At 39.6% G+C, this 25,602-nt stretch overlaps 1 protein-coding gene across 3 annotated transcripts in view; it reads right to left on the reverse strand.

The window, feature by feature from the left end:
• CADM2 (cell adhesion molecule 2) overlaps nt 1-25,602 on the reverse strand; it is a 1,139,602-nt gene that overhangs the window by 152,729 nt on the left and 961,271 nt on the right. For all 3 annotated transcript variants that reach the window (XM_075197070.1, XM_075197071.1, XM_075197069.1), the window contains one exon: nt 25,042-25,212. In XM_075197070.1, the coding sequence (XP_075053171.1) occupies nt 25,042-25,212 (171 nt within the window). The remainder of the gene's footprint in view (nt 1-25,041; nt 25,213-25,602) is intronic.

Consider the following 25,602-nt stretch of genomic DNA (forward strand, 5'->3'; position numbering starts at 1 on the left):
ATTCAGATTTTGATTGAGTTGAGCAGGAATCTTGTAGATTGCTTGCATTCCAAAAATGGTTAATACTCAATATTTATAAAACTAATAAATAAACCATGTGTTATGATTTTTTAGACAGTTTAAAATATTTGTTTAATATTGTATACCATATAGTATAAAATATACATATCTCCTTACTAGTCAACTTCAGAAGCTTTTTATATGACATTTTAATAGATAATATCCATCTTTAATATAAGCATCATTAGTCGTAGATCATCTTAATGCATTATAGAGGACATCATTTCAATTATATTTTTGATGCAGTGCAACCAATAAGCCTTTCTTGTAATTTAAAGGGCCTCTAAAGCTAAACCACATCTACCTTCATTGAAAGAGTTTTTAATATCATTCACAAATTTGAATGTCATTATTACAATTTAATTCTATAGGCATAACAATGTATTTTCACCTACCTTGGACACAACATCAGATAACCCCAGGTCTGTATATTGGATACAATTGTATCTACACTATTGTTGTATCCAAGAAAATAAATGAATCTGCCTGGACAATTCAATTCACTAAAGGTGGAGTTCCCATTAAATGACAAAAAACTAAATTTCCAAAAAGTGTAAAACTTGCACGTTAGCATAGTTTCGTAAATGTACCTACATGTATACCTAGTATATTCTTAAATGCATGCCCACTGCCCCCACAAAAAAATAAATCTGTGCCTTACTTTTGTAGGATTGTGCACACTTAGCAGGAAGCTTGTTTTAATTCTGTTGAACCTGACCCAAGTAAAAGTTAGTAAAGGTTACTGTGAATTTGACTGTCTTTATTACAGGTGTCACTTTTTTTGTTCAAATGTTGGTATTGTGTGGGTTCAAATTTACCTACACATGTGCCATAAAAGCATTCCATTGAAGAGAGGAATCTCCCAATTACAGTCACCATTTGCAGCTAGAAAAAAGCCGTGCACGCCCTTTCCCCATCCCGCTACATAGGAAGTGACTCCCTAACCTCACCTCATCTTTAACCTAATTTAAATAATATTGCCCTGTAATACTAAATCTTACATAAACATTTGTGTTTATGTGAATTCAAGCGCTGATCCATGTCCTGCAAGAAAACTCCAATCTAACCAGCTCCTTCCACCAGAAGATGCTAAATTTTGCACGCCCACAGGCACTATCATCTTCCTGTGCTCCCCCTATAAATGGGTGTATTCACGAAAATGTAGGAGTTTTATGGTATCTCATTTGTCATCACTATATCTTATCATGCAAATAGCTACAAAAACCACTCCACCACAGATATGAAGTCAGCATGTCTCTTCTCTAACGTCAGAATTGACAGTGCCTGTGTTAGTACAGGAGATAGATAACTGTTGGTACTGTCAGTCACCATGAAGCCAGGTAACAGCACCATGTACAAGGTTCTTGTTGTTGTTGCCAGGATTAGTGTTGTTTAACTGCATTAATGTCTGAAGGATTTAGCATTATATCAGGCTACTGCTTTGGATGAGTCAGTAGTCTGTGTTACTTTTCCATGGCTTACATAAAGACCATACAGAATATTTTACTAGCACATGAGCTTGTATACAGGCAAATACCGCACCTATCACGCATCACACCAGTTTAGTTCCGTGTGGTTTATTGTGTTCATTAGTTTCCCTTGGTAACCACTGTGGTTATCTACTGTTCAGCCTTGCGTTCTTCTCTCATCGTACGCCATCTTGCCTAGTGGTCTGCGCAAGCGTCTTCAAACCTCTGCTCAGCGGTGATTGGATCATCTGCAGCCAATTCCCTTTATAAGAGCCCTCCTCCGTTTAATGGGTGTCAGATCATCAGGTCTCTCTACCTGATAGGAAGCATCTCCTTTGACTCCTGTTCAGCGACTCCCATTGTTCCTGACATCATGGATGGTGCAGCTCACTGCTTCTCAGCAAAGACCTGTGCAGCTCATCGCTTCTCAGCGTTATGGATCTCATCGCTTTACCGCCTTATTGGTACAGCTTATCTCACAGTCAAGACCTGTGGCTTCACTGCAGAGCATCACTCATCGTCCAGTTCCAGAGTTATACACCTGTGTGGATCTCAGTGCTCCAGCTCTCTGCAGTTCATCTCTTCACTAATACTTCCCTTCTGCCTTACAGTTGCTTGGTAGTTCCGCATGTTATCTGCACTGCGCCCCCTAGAGGACTGCGACCTGCGGTTGAGAGCAGCTAAGACCATATTCCCTTGCGGGAATCCCTGGTGTATACCTCTTCACCGTTAGATTCCGCACCTCTCTAAGACTAAGCTGTCACTCGAGCAGAAGGGATGACTATTCCCATTATCTGGCCTTCGTGACAGCACCCCACCACAATGCACAGAACAAACATCTAATAACAAGTATTAGAAGTCACAGAATATTTTTAGGCATATAGTTCTACGGTTGTACAACATTTGAGAAATGTCAGAGGACAAATTAATTCAGTTAATGCTATTTCTTTTATTCTACAAAAATTTTCCTTTAATAAAGCAAATATACATTTATTTGAATATGTTATAACAAGAAAACCACAACTTATTACTAAAAAGTACAAAATCATCAGGTCACTCTCACACGTTTGGTAATAAGACATAAATGACCAACAACACAATTGTGAACCTAGTTCCGATAATCAAAATATAAAATATCCCATTTATGATTGGTTCAATATTATTATTATTATTATTATTTATTTGTTAGGCGCCACAAGATTTCCGTACACAGTACAAACAGTTACAAACAGTAGACTATACAGGGTGAAACAGTACAGAACAATAAACAAAAATACCAATACTTCAGAAACGCCGGGCAGGCTGATGCAATAAGCACGGAGCAGAAGAACAGGTGAGGAGACAGGAGGGAAGAGGGCCCTGCTCATGTGAGCTTACATCCTAAAGGAGGGTAGACAGAACAGGCACAAGGGGAGCCAGAAGAGAGAAGGAAGAGCGAGTGGAGGTGGTGAGGTGGTTAAGTAGATGGTTGGTAAGCTTTGCGGAAGAGGTGAGTTTTCAGTGCATGTTTGAAGCAGCACAAAGTAGGAGAGAGACGGATGGAACGAGGGAGGTTATTTTAGTGAGGGGGGGCATCACGGGAAAAGTTTTGGATTCTGGAGTGGGAAGAAGTGATAAGAGAGAAGGAGAGGCGGCGATCATTGGCTGAGCGCAGGGAGCAGGCCGGAGTGCGAATGGAGAGGAGGTTAGAGATGTAGGGGGCAGTAGAGTGGGAGAGAGCCTTGTAAGTGGTGGTGAGGAGCTTGAAAAGGATTCTATAGGGTAAGGGAAGCCAGTGTAGGGCGAGGCAGAGAGGGGATGCAGAGGAGGAGCGGCGCGAGAGGAAGATGAGTCTTGCGGCCAAGTTGAGTATATAGCGGAGGGGGGAGATTGTTACAACTCACCTGTCCTCGCTCCAGCGCCGCGATCCTCTCTCCCTTCCGTTTGTCACATGACAGTCGGGGCGGGGAATTCAAATCTGGAAACTACTAAAGTCCTGCTCTGACGCCTGGACAGCGTCAGAGCAAATTCCTATGTACCCTGACTAGGTGCTTCTCGTGTGTCTCCCGTGCACCAGCTTCTTACAGGCTTTTCAGACATTAACTCCTCGTGTACCAGACCCAGGCTTGCTGACTACGTATTATCTCCATTTCAAGTGTACCAGACCCCGGCTTGCTGACTACGTATTATCTCCATTCCAAGTGTACCAGACCCCGGCTTGCTGACTACGTATTATCTCCATTCCAAGAGTACCAGACCCTGGCTTGCTAACTACGTATTATCTCCGCTCCAAGTGTACCAGACCCCGGCTTGCTGACTACGTATTATCTCCACTCCAAGTGTACACACCCAGGCTTGCTGACAACGTATTATCTCCATTCCAAGTGTACCAGACCTCGGCCATCCTGACCCTACCTTCCAGTTCCAGTGTTATCGTGGGCTACCTCCTAATCCTTACCTCTAGAGGCAGACCAGTGGACCGCGACCTGCGATCCTCCGCAGCAAAGCCCATCACGCCTTGCGGCGGTTCTTGTCGAACACCAGGGGGTTCGTAAGACTCCGCACCACCGGCCGGCCAGCGCTAATCTAGAGTAAGGCAAGTTCTCCATATTTCATTACTTACATTGCTACATAATTGTTACAGAGATATAAGATATAAGGGGAATATTTACCATAGGGCGATAAGCTATAAGGATTCCTCCTTTACATAAAGGGGTCACAGTAGCCCCCCATCAGGAATAAGATTCACAGGATTCCGCCGGCTTTAAGCATGGGGAACCCTAGGATCCTTTTTTCTTATCACTGCAGAAAAGTCTTTATTCTTTCCATAAAGCATTTTTAGTCCTCATTTTTTTTAAAATACTTTTAATCTATGTGTAACAAAAATCTTTTTCTCCCGTCCACTTAGACTGAGCATTAGTTTTTCAATGCGCAAGCAAGAGCCTGCTAGGCGGGTCACACACAAACATATTCCCGCAGACTGGTCCGGTGAAGCGCATGTACTGCCTTACCGGTTGTAGCAAGTATCTCCGAAGCAGATGAGAATTGATAGGTGGCATTAAAAAAAATTAAAAAATCAGCCTCATCGCTGCATATGAGTAAAGGGGCTCCAAATGTCAGTTCATAGACTTTATTTTACCAATTATTCAATCTTGTTATGTCCTTTATAACAGAGGTCTATTTACCATGTCTTCAATGTAAAGCGATGAGCTGAATTAGTGGCGCTATATAAATAGCTTATGATGATAATGATGATTACTTTCATACTAGTCCTTGTCACTATGTTCCAACTGAAGTTCTACTTTAAGCCATGAAACATATTGTTACAACTATAAATTAACTTTACTTTCTGTGCTCTACTAAAAGCTATTTTATGCTTCAAAATACACTTTCAAAGCACAGAGTGGGGCATAAATCAACTATAAAATAGCATCAGAAATTTCTGTTGGAATTACAGATATGGCTTCAGTGCTCTTTCAAAAGCTTGATTACATAGAGAATAATGGGCAAGTAACTGTGCGTTATAGAGGTTCTTTCTCCGCACAGTCCAAATGTGTGATGACCCATATGCTTGAGAAATAAATGATGTCAAAGGGTATTTAGCCCTATCAATGCTGGAAGGGCCTTTAATACAACAACACAATGACCTGAAATGCATTGCAGACCTCCTTTGCAATGAAAAATTACAAGAGAAACTGATTGTGACTGTTCTTTCATTGTTTATTCTTGGAACATATTGGGGAAAAAAAAGGTTACAGTGCAAAAAAAGTTGAGTCAAGACAAACACTATAGTAAGCATTATATCTGAAAGTTTAACAAATTGTTAGATCACTAATATAACACAATTCAATAATAGTCCATTAATATAATACATTTAAAAAGAATGAACTCAACCCTACTTTAAAAACCACTGGAGCCCAGAAATGTGATGATCTCACTCACCATCGCTAGAGATGTTCAAAAGGTTTTAAGAATGGTTCTCACACAAGTTTGTCTAATCTATGCAAAAGTTAGGATAATCATGGAAAACTCTCAACCTTCTGCTACTGTGAAAGATGTTTGTTGTGATCGCATTCACATACATGTAACACATTCACACTTTCCAGTTGCAATTTTAGGTTCAGCTCCATGAGAACTCAAATTTAGATAGAACGTTAATTGAACCGTCCCCAAATCACATGAAAACTGCAAACAGGGCTAGATCTGTTGAACCAGCCAGCTTTGATGAAATTTTATACAGTTTGAGCATTTCTGCTTCTCAGTATCAAGAAAAGCTCCCCCCCCCACCCCCATAACTTTGTCTCACTTTTCTAGTGCTAAAATATAATGAACATGCTAGGGCTAATTTACTTTTAATAAATTAAGGAGCAACTTAATTAACTTACGGTTTTGTACTAAACCATAGCAACCAATCAGGCATTTGCTTTCATTGTCTAATTTGCACTAGACAGATAAAACCTAAATTTAATTTTAATTTTATTTTTATTATTTTTTTGCATTATTTTAATTTTTTTATCTTTTTTCTTTGTCTGCAGACTTTTTTCTCTTTTCTTGTGTTTTTGATACATATCATTGTATTTTTGTGTTTGTTTTTGCCTTATATGCTGTTTTATATGCTGTGACATTACATTATAACATTTTTTACTTACATATTTGGTCTATAGTTTTTTGGAGTTAGCGCCGGGGATTGTTTTATTTATTTTGCATTTATCTGGAGAGGACTAGGGATTACCTCTTTTTTTCCCCTTTTTGGCAGCTTTTGTGTGTTTCTCTTGGTGAGCGCTGGTATTCTCTTTATATTAGATAAAACCTAAATGCTGATTGGTTTCTGTGGTTCACTGTGTACATTTTACATCTAAATGCAATGATAGTTAATGGGACATATAATGCTTTGTCTGGAGAACAGCTATATGGATGGTGCTGTGATGGGAGGGTGTAAGTGTCTTACAGGCCATAAATGTTAGTGGAAACTCCTCATTGTGCCAGTTGGGGAGCAAGGGTCATTTAAATCTGAAAAATTGAATTTTTTTATACTTAATGAAAAGCCAAAAGTAAAACATGAAAGTAGGGATGTGCTTATAAGGACCTGATGTAGCAAGTCTTGGGGTTAGCATGTGGTTAGTTCCACAGGTTACAAATTTGTATTGAGGTCTTCTCAAGCATGGATTATTGAAAGTATTGCTTTAATCTATTATATTTCCTATAAGGAATATATATGGAACTTGGAGTGACCACAAATATGGTCTTTTTTAGCCAAAGGAATATCAGACAATTGTTTAGGATCTGTGGACTCTTAACTGGGCAATTAATCAATGGTTTGCTACCCATCTGTGACACCAGTCATCTCGGAATGAACAATCAAAGCCAATTGTCATAAAACAGGCCTATATACATAAATCATTAATCATCAAGTGATGTGCTGGAAACCATGTTATCTAAAATTCAGATGGTTAGGATTGACCATTACCACATTAATATTTATTTTTCTAATTATCCTGATTAGGCTATTATTACAACAGTCAGGTTGCTAACATAATCAAATATCTACTGCTAACTTGACATATTATTTCAGGCGTAGATCAGGCGGTGGTACGTTATTTTATTTACAAGATTTTATGGAGAAATGGATTTAATAAGTAACCTACTTAGTATTACTCAGTATCTGTAGGACAGAACTTCATAGTTTCTCCTTTCTAGAGTATGCTCTTTACTGTGTACTACTAATTTTAAGACCGCTAATTGATTAACCTCTATAGATACCTGACTCTGTACAATTTCATAGAAGAAAAACCTATTCCTTACGAGCAGATTGATGGTGGCTCTTACTCTAGCACCCTTCTTAAAAAGAAATAACGAATAAATAGGGCTGGAGGTTATCATAGGTTAAATATGGGCAGACCAGATGGGACAAGTGGTTCTTGTCTGCCATCAAAATCTATGTTTCTAATATACAGACACCCTAAGCACCCAGACATTAGATTGTGTAAAATTTTTGAATGTGCAATAGGAAAAGGGTGTCAAAAGCATGTCATTGTATGGCTAGCATGACTCTCCAATCAGCAGCCCTAGTCATCGTAACTAGAGATGGGCGGGTCCGGTTCTCCGAGAACCGAACCCACCCGAACTTTGGGTATCCGAGTACCGAGCTGAGCAGCTCGGTACTCTCCCGCCCATTCCGAATCCAAATCGAGGCCGAACGTCATTGTGACGTTGTCGGATCTCGGGACTCGGTTCTCGCGATACTTCAACTTTATAAATACACGCCTCCACAGCAATCCATCGCCATTTGACAGAGGGAGAGAGCAGGGTGTAGTCATAGGCTAATTAGAGCAGGGACAGAGAATACAATATTGTTCTTGCAATTGCTCTAACCAAAATCGCTAGTGCAGAGAGGAGGATAGAGGTTTATTATTTTTTCTTCATATTTGGCACTCCCCAGCGCTTTTGGGGTGTCCCCCATAATTGTGCATTAATATTTCTGGCTGTCAAAAGTCATATCTGTCAGCAGTATCTACTAAATAATTTGTAGCACACCTTAGTGCTTTTGGGGTGTCCTCCCTAATTGTGCATTAATATTTCTGGTTGTCAAAAGTCATATCTGTCAGCAGTATCTACTAAATAATTTTTAGCACTCCTCAGTGTTTTTGGGGTGTCCTCCCTAATTGTGCATTAATATTTCTGGCTGTCAAAAGTCATATCTGTCAGCAGTATCTACTAAATAATTTTTAGCACTCCTCAGTGTTTTTGGGGTGTCCTCCCTAATTGTGCATTAATATTTCTGGCTGTCAAAAGTCATATCTGTCAGCAGTATCTACTAAATAATTTTTAGCACTCCTCAGTGTTTTTGGGGTGTCCTCCCTAATTGTGCATTAATATTTCTGGCTGTCAAAAGTCATATCTGTCAGCAGTATCTACTAAATAATTTTTAGCACTCCTCAGTGCTTTTGGGGTGTCCTCCCTAATTGTGCATTAATATTTCTGGCTGTCAAAAGTCATAACTGTCAGCAGAATCTACTAAATAATTTTTAGCACTCCTCAGTGCTTTTGGGGTGTCCTCCCTAATTGTGCATTAATATTTCTGGCTGTCAAAAGTCATTTCTGTCAGCAGTATCTACTAAATAATTTTTAGCACTCCTCAGTGCTTTTGGGGTGTCCTCCCTAATTGTGCATTAATATTTCTGGCTGTCAAAAGTCATATCTGTCAGCAGTATCTACCAAATAATTTTTAGCACTCCCCAGTGGTTTGCGCTCAGAATGGATTCAAAGCAGTCCACATATGATCTGAATGAGCAACCAGGTTCTGTCACCAGTCCTGATGTTAGTGTTCCCAGTACGTCATCTGGCCAAGGTGATGTCAAACAACAGAGTGTTTCCAAATTAGTGCAAAAAACAAAAACCAAAAAATTTTTTACTGTATTGAAGCGAAAAAGAAGTGTAACTGAGCAAAAGTTAAGTGACGATAAAAAAAAAATTGCAAGCATGCCATTCTACACACGCAGTGGCAAAGAGAGAATGAGGCCTTCACCTTTGGCTATTAGTGGCAGATCCCAAAAAGTTACCCAGCCTACAATTGGTGCACAACTACTGTTACGCGTCAAAGCCGAGCTGCAAGATAACAGTGAAGCATTACAGGAAAATATTTGCTCTGATTCACAAATGACAACAATCCCTGTGGAGAGTCCATCCAACAGTGGGATGTCTAATAGTGAGCATTCTGCTGATGTGTGCCTTAATAGCCCGAGTATAGCCGGTGATACACAAATTGAGGATGCCACTTTGGAATTAGAAGAGGATGAGGGGGAGATTTGTGTAGGCGACGAGGGCGCTAATGATGATGTTGATGATTATGATGCAGACAGATACCAAATTGCCTTTCTCAATTTCTATTTATATTCTAGATTATATAACGGCTGAATAGTTTTCTATTTTACTCCTAGTGGAGAGAGGATCTGATGCAGACAGATACCAAACTGCCTTTGTCCATTTCAATTTATATTGTACAGTATATAACGGCTGAATTTATTAGTATTTTATACAAGTGGAGGGGGGCCTAGAGAGACAGAAACCAAACTGGCTTTCTCCATGTCAATTAATATTGTACAGTCTATAACGGCTGGATTTTTTGGTATTTTATACAAGTGGAGGGGGGCCTAGAGAGACAGAAACCAAACTGGCTTTCTCCATGTCAATTAATATTGTACAGTCTATAATGGCTGAATTTTTAGTTTTTTTAAAAAATTGGAGGGGGGCCTATAGAGACAGAAAGCAAACTGTCTTTTTCCATTTCTTTACATATTTAACTATAAGTGTAGGGTGTAATATACATCCAAAGACGATGGCTGCATTGCCAATATGCATAGATGGAGAGGAAGACAATCTGTTTTGTGTGTAGAATAAATGAAGGCCTACCAACGAAGAATTAAACTGTTTTTTTGGATGATTTATTACCTCAACGATTAGATTACTTGTCTCTAAAACAGTTGGAGCACTAAATTGGGTTAATTTAGGCCCAAAAACATGGATTTTCCAAAAAAATAGCAAAACAAAACCAAACAAAACCAAAACCAAAACCAAAACACGCAATGGCGGTTTTGCAAAACCAAAACCAAAACCAAAACACGACGGTAATCCAGATCCAAAACCGAATCCAAAACCAAAACACGGGGGTCAGTGACCATCTCTAATCGTAACACAGAAACTCCTGCATTTGAGCCGTCCTACCAGCAATCTTCATACCTTAAAATTGCTGCTGAGCGGTCTGATCATCGGAAAAAAACGGCACGGGACCAGCCAATCAGAGCGAAGGAGGGGCGTGACTATGCAAAATCACTCCCCCTAAAAAAATTCTAGGTTCACCCCTGATTAGCGGTAAGGGGAGTTTATGTCAAAATCTCCATGTATGCTGATATCCCCTTTAGGGTAACTCTATGGGGGGATTAAATTCCTAGCAATGTTGCGTCAGAGCCTCGCGTGATGAGGGGGAGCGGGATTTTAGGGCATCGCTGGTTTTTACTCTAGATAGTTGCAAGTAAAGATCATCAACATTTTTTTACCATAATTTTTTTACCATAATAACCAAAAGTGGTACACAAGGTTCCAATGGAGCTTTGCCATGAATTGAATTTCCTCCTATGCCAGAAAACAATTTCTTACAGGAAGTTCATTGAGAATGTTGTACCTTATTTTCCCCAATAAAAATCAAGCTACTTATTAATAAATAATAATGCATGCATTGAAATGTTACTTTAACATATTATGGAAGAAGAAGAATATTTTGGTAAATAGCCAGGTAAACTTTGCAAAACAATAAACTACAGAATCATAGACTGCCTATCACACTTTTTTGTGTTTGAGTAAAATTGGTATTGAGTGAAAATGTACCAGTTTGTTCAGACTTTCTTGCTAAGATCTATGTGGAGTGCTCAAATCCCCAGGGGAATACAGCACTAAATTCAGCAGCATAGCGTATTTAAGGCAGCAAGCTGAAACAAAATGAGAAAACTCCTTCCTAAACTGTATTGATTATGAGGGACATATAATTCTATTGTAATGGAAATAAAAGATAAAAAAAAGAAAAGGAAATTAAAAAGCAAATCATTTGTGAACAAAAACCTACTTTGTTTTTAAGATTTATGCTACCTAGTTTTGTCATTAGTCATTGACTAATATCAAAGAACATTCCTTTTATTGTATTTACAGGGAACCCTGTCTTGTACCCATCAAGGTGTTTTGTGCGTTTCATGCCCCGGTGATGTTAGCTCCTTATTGACGTTAGCTACTTATTGACTTAATTCTCATGAATATTGGAATAACCCACAAATTGGCTGCCTTGAGTCAAGAGGATAGGTGCAGTTTAAGAATAGCGCACAATGAGGGTTATTTTTTTCAGCCCTGTTACATTTTGGGCTTGCATGTAATACAAAAAAAAAAAGATTTGCATTTGAAGAAAAACTGTTAATGAGCTGAATTATATTCTCTGCAGCTTTGCTTGAGGCTAAAACAATCTATAGAGCGTGTTGCACAGACTTGCCCAGTTTAATCACTTGCTGACCGTCCATCCACTTAAAACAGTGAAACGATGACCTCTTACAATGTACACTGTCGCTTTAAAACAGATCCAAAGATAATGGTGTCAACACTCTGCTAAGAGCACTGAAACCGCTCTTCATCAATGACAGCCAAGGGGGTCCAGAGAGTGTGACTGAAACCATTTTATTCAGTTCCTGGCACCTCTATGGCTAGCTCAGGCCATTCAAATTGAATGCTATCTGCTGCTTTGTTATCTTGTAACATGATTGCACGGACGTCACAACAAGGACTATCCCCAACAGATAGCAGTTCGATGTAGTACAGGAGTATAGGAGACACCTGTGTAAGGGGTCTGCAAACTGGATCTAATAGAAGACGTAGTATTAGACAATCATTATGTTTACATTGAATCCTTTAGTGCTGGCAAAAGAGGAGACCAACCATCAGGGGAGGAACGGTGCATTCAGTGTCGGACTGGCCTGCCGGGGAGCCGGGGTATCCCCCGGGAGGCCCTGTTGCCTGATAACCCCGCCCTCTTTGTTGGTGAGGCAGAGCAGAGAATTACCGAGTTGCGGTCAGTCTACATATGAAACGGAGACTGTCAAACTAATCCCTGCCTACAGCCAGCACGTGAGAACACTTCCTGCTCCTGAGACAGAGAGAGGCAGAAATGCTTCACAGTGACACAGATCTCAGATTACTCCTTCTGCTGTAGTTGCAGGCGTCCTGTAGTCATAAAGTTGCCATCCTAACTGCAGTGTGAGTCCGTGTAATCAGTAAGTAATAAATCGTGCAAACTTCTCTAGAGCTCTCCACTGTGTGACCTCGGAGGGAGGGAGATAAATTAGAATGGCTTCATTGCAATATACGTCTTCAGTGCCTCTATAAAAGGATCCTATTGCAGCTGACCAATGAATGGATTCCTAATAAACTAGTAACCAAATTCACTGTTTATATCATGTTCCATGTTTATTTGTTTTCAATCAATTGTGGGACTCTATTCCCTATAGAAGCATATCTTAATCAGAATAAAACACATTCAGACAGTTAGGTCCTTATAGGATTGCATCTGCTATATGCTTTAATATTAATGTTTTGCTTTTGTCCTTTGTAGTGGCATTGGATTATTATTGAGTGTACATTTTGTGGGTAGATCATTTTTTAGAGTCCTGTTTTTATTTGCCAGTGTCTAGAGTGTAATTAGATTTATGTAATATTTTAAATGTGCATATATTTTTATGCTAATAATTTTGTGGTCTCCATAGTGCTTCATGGATATATTAATTTTTAGTCTATACCCTTATATTGTGGTTTTCATATGATGAATGGTTGATCTCTAGTACTGTAGTATAGCATTTGTTTTCTGTGTACACTATGAGGGGAGAGAACACTAACCACAAAGAATGGACAGCACACAAATAGCTGATGATGATTGATTGTATTCAATTCATCCCTCCCCTTTCCCTGTCTCCCCTGTTTCACACAGTGCCCTCCATGCTGCATTTGCTCCCCTTCACTTACTTTCCTATTGACTTCTTTCTTCTCTTCTGTCTTTTCCTTCGCGGCTCCTCACTGCAAATGTCCTCTTTTTCTTTATGGACCATACTAAGGTGCTATACGTTGTCCTCCATGGCCTGACCCCATCCCCTTTAATGACTGACCACAACCCCTCTTACAGTTGGCCACACCCCATTGTAGTGGGCCCCTACCGCTGCATTTCCCCCGGTGGGCCCTTCATGTCCCAGTCCGACACTGGGTGCATTGTTGGGTCCCATGGCAAAATTTGGGGTGGGGGTCCTGTTCTCGCCTCCCAGAAGGAAAGCGATGAGCCTCTTCTGAGTATGCGCAGCATGGCGCATGCACTGCTCGGTGGGAGATCTCCATATAATAGCACTGTGGTTAGGTGGTTAGCACTTCTGCCTCACAGCACTCGGGTCATGAGTTCTATTCCCGACCATGGTCTTATATGTGTGAAGTTTGTATGTTCTCCCCGTGTTTGCATGGGTTTCCTCCGGGTGCTCTGGTTCCTCCCACACTCCAAAAACATACTAGTAGGTTAATTGACCCTAGTCTCTCTCGGTCTGTCTGTGTGTATGTTAGGAAATTTAGACCGTAAGCTCCAATGGGGCAGGGACTGATGTGAATGAGTTCTCTGTACAGCGCTGCGGAATTAGTGGCGCTGTATAAATAAATGGTGATGATGATGATGATGATAGAGGGTGGAGGAGGAGTGGGGGTAACAACCCAGCATTCCTAACCCCTCCCCCCACTCTCACTTCTAGGCTCCTGCACCACCTATTGTTATGCCCGCACCAATCAAACAATTAACTACAAATTAAAAAAAAAATATCTGATACAGATATTCATATACGCTACAAAAAAGCCCCATTTCTTCCCCTCCAAAAATAACCAATAATATCTCTACAGGCGTAAAGTAAATATACAAATAAAAAAAATGACTCCAGGCAAAATGTATGTTTGGCTACAAACAAACAATGGTTCCCTGCGAACACACTGCAACCTGTTTTCTGTCTGGATGGGGTATTCGTGTGGCTGTTTCTGTAAATAATTCTATATATGATTCCTGTTACTGTCTACATCTCCCTAGATGCACACAGATGTGCCACTATCTTCTTACATAGAATTTAGCCGATTCCTAGCAACTGTACTGAACAATAAATGAGAAATGTGCTTAAACTAAGTAAAGAAAATCTACAATATAGCAGAATATTTGTCTCTCACTTGCCTTAGCAGTAATATCTGAAAAGTTTTACATGGTTTTATATATATTTTTTTTTAGACTAAAATACATTTCTCTATATCTAGTAAGCAGATTCAGAAATCCACAAAGCAAAGGATGAGCCTGACTTGACTGCCTTTCTCTTTGATTCCATTGGCACCCCTGCAGTGCAGAGACAGGCGGAATGCGGAAGAAACATAGAATATGCAAACTTTTGATACATTTTTTAAAATGACTGCACCCATAGCATGGTTTAAGGGAATAGGAACATGAAAGCAAGAACCATACAAATTAGTTGCCCGTCCTGAAAACAACACATTCAGCAGCAACCGTTGCGGCCAACGCAGAAGCCCAGCACTTCCCTGCATTAAATATGTAACCCAGAAAAAACAACAGTATTTTGAAATAATCATTTAACACTAATGAAGTTATTTCATGTTTTAACTCTTCCCCCCTCCTTTTACATTACCAGGAAATTACAAGGTGCATGATGTAATGTCATTCTGGATCTTGCTTTACAAACATTTCTCATTATTTTCATTATTTATAATTTGGTGCTTTATTTATCTGTATGTGCTTTATTTGTTGCCATTATGTGTTTTTTTTATTATACACCTCTTTTAAATGTTTGCTATGTAATACTTTTTCACTAAAATGCATAGTGGAGAAGTTCCCTTCGACTCACCATACCGTAGCATAACCGTAATTATCATCCCCAATAAAGACACGGACACCAAATTCAAGTTGGAATAAATGAACGCATTTATTAAATTGGATAATAATTTTAACCTTGGAATGAATCTTAACTAGAAGCTAAAGAGGACTTTAAGGCAGACGAGAGCAGGGCAGTCAGCAACAGCAAAACCAATAAAGGTGGAAAGGTCAGACCATAGTACCACCAACCCAGGGTCATGCCTTATCTATTGGCCGGTGCTAAAAATCTAGTCCAACGGCAAGACTACGCCCCCCTTATAACCGCCAGTATAAACCAGACAATACCGGCCAAGGGTCCTCCACACAGGCGGACCAACCAAGCGATGACACCATAAACAAAGAGAGGGTAGCGACCTATGACCAGATCAACCGAGCACCATATGCACACTTACCGACTGCACTGCTCTCCTACTCAGACTAAATAACCAACTATCAAACCTGAAACCCATACCATCTCTAACTTGTAGGGTGGGAGGGAGGAATCCGGAGACAGGAAGCCCCAAATCCTACAGGGGCTGCTTTATAACTGTGTAAAGAACCCTTCCCTTCCAGCCCCTATTGGCTAATACTCCATATGAAGCCACAGATAATAGGTGATTCATACAGTCACTCATCCCCATGATTTTAATTTAGTTTTGTCTAATGGCCACACTTCTCTTCTACACTATAAGCCTTCCCGACTTTCCCCGATTTGGGGACCTCTAATGGGGTGGGGCTTAAATTTAAATGAGTGGAGTTTTAACAAACAGTGGGCATTTGGGGGGAGGTCAGGGGCTGGGTTTGCCCAGATCAGACATGGAGTCTATTTTCCCCCCGATCTTGCATGTATAAGTACAAGGGTTATATCTATAGATATATCCCATAGATTGTAAGCTTGCGAGCAGGGCCTTCTGACCTCTCTTTCTGTATTACCCAGTTTTGTTTTATTACTGTGTTTGTCCCCAATTGTAAAGCGCTACAGAATTTGCTGGCACTATATATATATATAAATAATGATGACGATATTTACAATCTAAAGTTTCACCTTTTGTTTACTATCGTCCTACACATACAACTTTACAGCTTGTTCTAAGCACCCTCCTGCCAATGCTTTGTGTTACGTTGTGTAAGGTTGTGACCCTGATGGGAATGTGCACAGTGGTTAAGTCCCATCTAGTATCTCTTTTGCCACTTCCATGCCAATTACTAAATGTTCCTTGTAAAATTCTGCTTGTTTGAGCCCCATTTTTGTCTTATATAGTCATGAGAGTAAGGTCACATTGGGACTATATTTATTTAATATCTTATTTATTAATTTTAGTTTTAATTATCATTGTGGGTTTTTCACCCCACACATTTGTCTCGACTTACAGGAATATCTATATGTCCTGGCTCACCATGTCGAGCCTGTGATACATGCACCAAAGGAGCTTTTGGTGCACTTGGCAAGTCAAGGGTATTTCTAACGGGTAGGAGGGTTGGGTGTGGCCTTGCACTTTTTAAAGCACTAAATACACCCCCAGGAGCCATTACATGCCCCCTAAACATGGCATGGCCATGCCCCTTTTTTGAGTACACACCAATGGTTTGCAACAGGGTACTTAATTTGTCCCAATAATCTCCAATATAAAGGGTGCTTGGGTGATGTGCTGAAACAAATGTATGGCATCTGATCACTGACACCTCGGAGTTGTTTTGTGTAGCTACTAAACAAGATCTGCGGCCAACTACTAAACTAAAAAAATCTAGTCTCCCCTCGGAGAAGTTGATCAGAATATCTGTAATCTCAGCACAAAATCTCGTTTTTTTATTTGGGCACAGAATCAGACACGTTAATGGAGTGCAAGAAACACCCCAAATCACCCATCTCCTCACATACCAAGCAAAAGTGCCAAAACAGGCACGTGGAGACATGCAAAGGAAAGAAAAGAAATTTACGCTTAGCACCCACATATTTTGCCATTAATGACCCACCCATTATATAAGTAACCTTAGACACTTGTTCTATTAAGAGTAACTGGTGACCGAGCCAGTCACGCCCAACCAAAGTGCTTATTCACATGCATTTATTTGCACAGTCATTTGTTTTAAGTATGATATTTTTATATGGTATCTTTTAACACTGCTTTTGTATAAAAGTAGTACTTATTCTGAGAGCGAGGGTGGACGGGCGGAAAGGAAGATGGAGACAAAGAGAGAGAATCAGTAGTCCATTTTATATGGATAATGGTTATTTTTAGTCAATCAAAACGCAAATCAAATCATCTCTGCCCTCTATTAACACTTGCTTTATCCAGGAGTCAGGTCACATCTATAAGGAGAATGTGTCCCCTGAGGCTAGGTATAGTAAAAAAAGAAAAAAAAAAATTCTTAATGAGCTCCTGAATAGAATAGATCAGCATTCAATTTAAGTAGAATATTAATTAGCTCATTATTTCAACCATTTAAAAAAATAGCAATGAATAATCTATTTCTTCACAAACCAATATCAATTTAGGTTAAGACTTTGGTTACAAAAAAGAGGATTTACGAGACCTGTTCTAGTACATATTGCAAGATATACTGCAAAATTCTGTAAAATGGGATCTGGTGTGATTGGAACCGGGTTAGAAAGTAAATGCCTCAGCATGTCATAACACCGAGCAATCATGTGATGTGGGAATTGCTCAAGTCATAATCAGCACCTTGCAATATATTTCCTTTATGGTGCCAAATAAATCAAAACAGTCATATAAATGTACAAGTTAACCCGTGCATGATACTCATACATTCTAGTCAAATCAAGCTACTTAAGGTGTTAAAAAGGTTCTTGTCATGCATTTGGGCCATAGCCCAGGCCTCAACCACCAACCACTCCCCACTGTCACCCCCGGCAACCACCAACCACTCCCAACTGTCACTTCTCCTTCAAGAAATATATATATATTTTTTTAAAATCTTTATAAACACTTTTAACAAATTAACAAATTAAATTAACAAATTAAAAACATCTTAGTATACCAAATTTCAGCCCTTTCTGAATTTTTTTTTCCACACACACTAAGAATTTAGTAGGTCAGTGTATAACTCCGCCCAGCAGGTGGCGCTGCAGCTTATTTTTATTTTTTCCACACACACAGAGACAGACTAACACACGCCACTAGACATTTATATTATAGATGCCTGCTGCCCAAGATCAGGGTATTTGATTCAAATAAGAGATATTTGATTTACTCTTGTGGTATAATGGGCAGGGGTCATAATCGGTCTAAGGAGTATATTTACTAGAGATGGTCACTGACCCCCATGTTTTGGTTTTGGTTTTGGATCTGGATTACCTTCGGGTTTTGGTTTTGGCAAAACTGCCCTTGCGTGTTTTGGTTTTGGTTTTGGTAATGTAATTCTTAAGCTAATAAATTAGGAAAAAAACAGTTTAATCCCTGGTAGGCCGTCCTTAACTCTGCACACAAACCTGATTGTCTTCCTCTCCATCATAGCCTATTGGCAATGCAGCCATGGTCTTTGGGTGTATATTACACCCTACACTTATAGTTAAATATAAAAAGAAATGGACAAAGGCAGTTTGGTTTCTGTCTGCATCAGCCCCCCCTCCCTCCACTTGTAGTAAAATAGAAAAAAAACATCCGGTATAGACTGTACAATAAAAAAAGAAATGGACAAAGGCAGTTTGGTGTCTATCTGTATACCCCCCCCTCTCCCCTTGTAGTTAAATAAAAAAGAAGCAGCCTGCATAGACTGTACAATATAAAACAAAATGGACAAAGGTAGTTTGGTGGCTGTTTATGAGCCCTCCTACCTCCACTTGTAGTTAAATAGAAAAGAAACAGCCTGCATAGAGACTGTACAATATAAAACAAAATGGACAAAGGTAGTTTGGTGGCTGTTTATCAGCCCCCCACTTGTTAAATAGAAAAGAAGCAGCCTGCATAGACTGTACAATATAAAACGAAATGGACAAAGGCAGTTTGGTGTCAGTCTGTATCAGACCCCCTCTCCTCTAGTAGTAAAATAGAAGAAAATTCAGCCGGTCTAGAATGTAGAATAGAAATAGAAATGGACAAAGGCAGTTTTGTGTCAGTCTGTATCAGACCCCCTCTCATCTAGTAGTACAATAGAAAAAAAAAACAGCCAATATAGACTGTACAATAAAAATAGAAATGGACAAAAGCAGTTTACCCTTATCGTGAAATTGACAAAACAGCTGCCTTTCAAGACTGTACATGATATAGAAATGCCCCAAGTCCCTTTCCTATTTGGGGGTAGATTGCACCCTACACTTATACTTATTTTTTTGGGGGTGTGTTTTTTTCCCTGATTAAAAAAGACTATGTACTTTTACATAGACTTTACCAGATGACGTACAGGGAAGACTACCATCCGGACTGGTGCCAGCACCTGCTTGCTGATCCTGTTCATATGTGGACTGCTTTGAATCCATTTTAATGAGCCCAAAGCATTTGTAGTGCAAAATATTCAATAGACCAAGCTGCTCGATAAGACTTTATGTAGCCAGAAAAATTGTTGTTTCACACTGGGGAATATGGGACACCCCAAAGAACTTGTTGTGCAAAATATTCAATAGATAGTGCTGCTAGATAAGACTTTATGCAGCCAGAAACATTGTTGTTTCACACTGGGGAATATGGGACACCCCACAGCACTTGAAGTGCAAAATATTCAAAAAAAATGCCTCCTCAATCCTCCTCTTTTCCTGCTATAACAATTGCTAGAAGAATTGCTAGAAGAATTTCAATAATAATTGCAAGAATGAGGTATACAATAATTGCTCTGTCCCTGCTCTAATGCTGCCTGCGACCTAACCCTGCTCTCTCCCTCTGTCAAATGGCGATGGATTGCTATGGAGGAGGGTATTTATGCATTTCAAATATCGCGAGAACCGAGCTCTGAGATCCAACGACGTCACAATGATGTTTTGCCTCGATTTCGAATCCGAATGGGTGGGAGAGTACCGAGCCGAGCAGGCTCGGTACTCGAATAGGTGAAGTTCGGACGGGTTCGGTTCTCGGGGAATCGAGCCCGCCCATCTGTAATATTTACTAAACTGTGGGTTTGAAAAAGTGGAGATGTTGCTTATAGTAACCAATCAGATTCTAGTTATCATTTATTATCAAAAGCAACATTCTTCAAAATGACAGCTAGAATCTAATTGGTTGCTTTAGGCAACATCTCCACTTTTTCAAACCCGCAGTTTAGTAAATATACCCCTAAGCCTCCATTATAATGGAACCACTGAGATGGCAAATTTGACATTGCAGAGGTCTCAATCTTGTTAATTACTCTTATGTTTTTGTAGTATGGGTCTAGTGGCCTCTTAGTGGAGAGAGGAAGAAACAAGAAACAGTTGTGCTCCCCCATAGAGGCACCAGCCCTGAGCTGACCTCACCTACCTGTTATGGTGGAAACCAGTCTGGGCTTTAACATTAAGATTACACTTGGAGAAATATTACTGCATGGGCTACGTAATGGTGGTAGAATCGCCCAGCATTAAAAAATTATTTTATGTGTGCTACATCTGTCTGCTCTCTCAATGAGGGAAAGAGCAGAACATAAGCTCAGGGCTTCATCAGATCTCAGGTCAAGCACTGTAGGCATATTAGTGACTACTTATCTGCACAGAATGACAATTGAGTCCAGGGTCCAAGAGATCCTATGCATTTGTTGTGAGTACAGAGGGCTACACTCAAGGCGATAAGTGACTGAGCAACAAAACACAACATCATATACATTCTTACACTATGCGAGGGGTTGTGATTGTTACTGACTCTTAATCTGATAATTGTGTTAGGTATAATACTAAGCATATGATAGATATTCCCTAGAGACTGCAATAAGAGTTTTTAATAGATTGGGGTGCTATTGTGAGTATACCCAGATCAAAGGCCAAGCTCCATTGTTCTATTTAAACTTGATCAACATTAAGTTCCATTATGTACTGTTAGTCAGACAACATTGAGTCCTCTCTGGCCCTGTACATTTGCCCATCTTGCTGTTCCTATCTCTTCACAAGCTCAATCCATTTGGTTGAGGGCAGGATCCAGGGATCCATTCTCCCAGATGAGACTAGAAATAAAGGATCACCCAATAGAATACAATAGAATACATATTCCCTGAATCTCACCCTAGCTATCTGTATGCACAGATGACGTTGATCAATGGGTGGCGATGACATGCCAAACTACTCTGATGCAGCCAGGAGGAAAATGATTTGTCCAATCAGGACAAATCATTTGTGAATTTGTGAACTGTGAATAATCTTGTTAAGGGACACTATCATTTTTTTTACTTTGTATATTACCTGCCAGAACGTAAATGTGAAAAATGTGTTTTTATGCTCCATCTTTGGGTAAATATATTTCAGTGTGCAGAGGGCAGTCATGAGTGGTCCACAGTGTTCATTGTTTCTCTCTCCCTTAGGCTAGGTACACACTGAAGAATTTTCCGACCGATGTGTTATCTCAAACTATTGTACCTACGACTGAAAGTCCGATCAGTCTGACGATTCATACATACACACTGACACGATTTACCTTCAGATATGTGCTCTTCATCTGGTCCTCTAGTCCTCAAAGAGTGACAACACAATATGCATTCATTCATTATTGTCACATTGATTAAAACCGCCTTGTTATAACCATCCACATGTCCTAACGAATTTCATTAGCTTCTGTGACTTTGAAATGAAACATTCTGTCTCAGAAAGAACAAATTAATTATTCCTTCTACAGCACTCTCTACATCGCTAGCATCTGCTGAAAAGAGCCCGACTCTGCAAACTCTATGAAGATCGTGAGCATGAGTGCATACACACTACATGATCATTAGGTGGATTGGACGGAAAATATTAAACAGTACGACCAACCAAATAAAACGATGATCGGCACTTTGGAACGACTCTCAACCATCGTGTCACTATACACACTAACCCAACTTCCGACCAAACGGTCGTACGTCGACCGATGTTTCGATAATTGGATGAAAACGCATCAGTGTGTACCCAGCCTTACTCCTTTCTATTCCACCCTCTTCCCTCCAAACAAAAGCCTGATAAGACAGTGTTTATGTCAGCTTTATAGGAAGAGCCTGGTGCAGATAGAGGTGCGAAGCAGGAATGTGTAGCACACACAAATATAGCAAGGTCTTATATCGAATGACAATAGATAGAATGATGGTGCTTATAACAAACAAAATATACAAAAAACAAAAAATCTTTCTACACATCTTTGATTATACAAATATCTTTAGATCTTCATTAAATATTGACAATTGATCTGAGAAAGTTTTAAAAACTGGATTGTTGTGCCTTTAAAGGTTGGATTTTATAAAACCTTTGGACGCAATTTTAATAAACCTGCTGGCTGGCAGCGCTAGTCACATTGTGCTTTTTAAAGAGAGTTTGTTTTGTTTTCCCCCCGTTTATTGTGCTCTCAGGATTGGACGGGTCACTCACAGCGCTGCCTGAACAAGCTCCAGGGGCATTAATGACACCGTGCTCAGTGTATACCTGAGTGAGGCTGTTTGTAACAGAGGGCATTGCTTTACCGGTGATTAATCTTACTGTCTGACATTGATGCTACATACCCAGGATCCCTATTAAAGTACACAGCAGGCAGCCGTCCGAAGGAGTATACTGTAAATCATTCATGAAATGAAAATATTCTCAAAATACAATCTGCTGTGGTATGTGTATACTTCTTTCCAATTGTGACAGCTGAACTGAAAGGGGCTATTGCCCCCCGCGAAAAAAAATACTATATCTTGGAGGGGATGGTTGCTAACATATAATTTTTATTTTAATTTATCAATAATTTTTTTAATGTTGATTTTTTTCTTTAAAACCGTTTTAGTTAACTTCTTATTTCAACAGCAGTGGAACTGAAAGCTTAAATCTGGCAGCTGAACCAATGCACAGGCCAGAGTAGAGTGGGGGTCTCTGAAGCGATACATCTTTCTTATAGTTATAGGAGGGTTAAGCTGTGCCCTTGCGAAAGACCCGAGGATCAGAGCTGATCCTTGAGTTTGTTTTAAATTTCTTCTAACTCAATTACTACTACCATAAGAAGAGGAGGCTATCTGGTATATGTGGCACGAGATCTAACTTCTTTTACTGATCGGACTGTAACTCCGATTTCTGGTAGGAGTACATATGCTTTCTAAAGAGAGCGGCTTGGGTTGATATTTGTCATTTTGTTTTTATCATGTTTTTATATTAAATCATATACATGTGCTGTGCTGACTTCTATGGAATTTGGTTTGGAAAATTGAAAATACATGGCTGAAGAAATATACGAAATAGATAATTCCAAAGGATTTTTTTTTTATTTTTTTGGACTTTTCTCCAAACTATTTCTACTTTGTATTTATATGCATATCCTGGCGTGCGCCCTATGTATATAATCTGTATTGTATTACCTAATTCACTAACAGAATTGGATATTGGGAGAATGATTGATCCAAGGAATTTGTTACTATTTAACATATTCCTGTAGAAGGAATAATTCATTTGTTCGTTCTGAGACAGAATGTTTTGTTTCAGAGTCACACAAGCTAACAAAATGCGTTAGGACATGTGGATAGTTATAACAAAGTGGTTTTAATCAATGTGACAATGATGAATGAATGAATATTGTACTGTCATTCTTTTAGGACTAGAGGACCAGATGAAGGACCAGATGAAGAGCACAGATCTGAAGGTAAATCATGTCAGTGTGTATGTATGACTCGTCACACTGATCGGACTTTCAGTCGTAGGTACAATCGTTTGAGAAAACACGTCGGTCGGAAAATTCTTCAGTGTGTACCTAACCTAAGGGAGGGAGAAACAGTGAACACTGTGGATCACTCATGACTGCCCTCTGCACACTGAAATATATTTACCCAAAGATGGAGCATGAAAACACATTTTTCACATTTACATTCTGGCAGGTAATATACAAAGTAAGAAAAATGATAGGTTAGTGTCCCTTAAATAGAGGATTCACAGTTCACAAATTCACAAATGATTTGGGGGTCAGGAAATCATTTTTCCCATGTGAAGCTAAATTTACATTGTCATATTAGGAATATGGTTTTGCCATCCTCTCAATTAACCAGGTAGATTGCATGAAAGTTTGAACTTGATTTACTTGACTGTTTTTTAAATCTACTTGCTAGGTTATAAGTTACAGATGGAGCAGATTTTGAGGAGATCCAGAGTGTTCCGTGGCCCGCAGCACCCGCCGGATGGCACACCGGAGACCCCGCCCATTCCATCTATATGAAAATGGATGTTTTATGTGGTTAAAGGGGAACACCAGAAATCACCTTGCTGAGTGACAGGTGCCTGGTCGCACTGTTCCTGTAAAGGAAACATTCTCTGTCTGTATGTAAATGGAACTGATTTGGCTGCAGCTTCCATTCAATCAGGAGCCATATTTACTTTATACAAGCTGAGCAGGAGTTTGACTCTTCCTCCCAGATTTCACTGCCAGCTCTGTCAGCCATCTCCTGTCCGGGCTCTGGCTTGCAGTGAAACACCCGCACCCAGTAACAGTGGAGGGCTCGGGGTGGTGGAGGGACTCCCACCAAAGGGTTACAAGGGAGAGAATGATATTTAAATTGCAGAGATTGCAGCTGGACCCCTAAACATTTAGGGGTAGATTTACTATAATTTATAAACAGGAAATGTAATGGTGTTGTCCGTAGCAACCAATCAGAGTCTAGCTATCATTTATCTAGTACATTCTAGAAAATGATGGCTAAAATCTGATTGGCTGCTGTAGGCAACATCTCCACTTTTCCATTAAGTCTTTCTCATCATGTGAAGCAGAATGGTTAATGAAACTGAATGTCCAACTTCTTTCGCCCGGCTGCCCTGTTTCTAATCTCTTGAACAAAGGCTGCTAACAGTCAGTAAGTACTGTATTAAGCAGATATCACAGCTAAACACACAGCACAAATGAGACAAAAATCCATACAACTCATAAAAAAAAACTAATAATGCCAGGTAACACTGCAGTTATATTGCAGCCATTCGTTCTAATAAGTATTATTTTATTGTATCTCCGTACTTACAGTGAATTTCTAAGAGCTGCATGGCTATCTGAGGTGTTGCATTTAAGGATTCATGGTCCACTCTGCACCTGACAATGGCGCCATCATCTTTGCGATCCCCTCGAAAATCCAGAACACTAATAACTGTGAATGTCTTTCCATTGCCATCTCTCTCTTGTAATTTCTGCACGCCTATATTAAAGAAAAAACAGATAGAAGTTCACCGAAAGGTTGATTATTAAGAGTATAAACACAAGAGATATTAGGCCTTATTGTAAGACATTAAAAGTGTCCTTTATTATTTGCAATTTATGATAACAATACAAATGTGTCCAAGGTAAAACAACAATATCTGGTATAATATTATTGTTATATTATGTTTTAGAGAGAGGCTGCTGGTTCACAACCCACTAAAGGTGACCCTGAGTGGGTGTTGGAAACACGGGTTGTTTTTCGGATCAAAGTGACATAATGACCCTATTTACTATCATCCCACATGGTATAATATCTTACATTAATCCCAGGAAAAGGAACAATCTCCAGACATGCCGAGCAATACACAAAGGCAATCTAGATCTAATA

Source organism: Mixophyes fleayi, chromosome 2 (assembly GCF_038048845.1).
Source record: "Mixophyes fleayi isolate aMixFle1 chromosome 2, aMixFle1.hap1, whole genome shotgun sequence".
NCBI lineage: Eukaryota > Metazoa > Chordata > Amphibia > Anura > Limnodynastidae > Mixophyes > Mixophyes fleayi.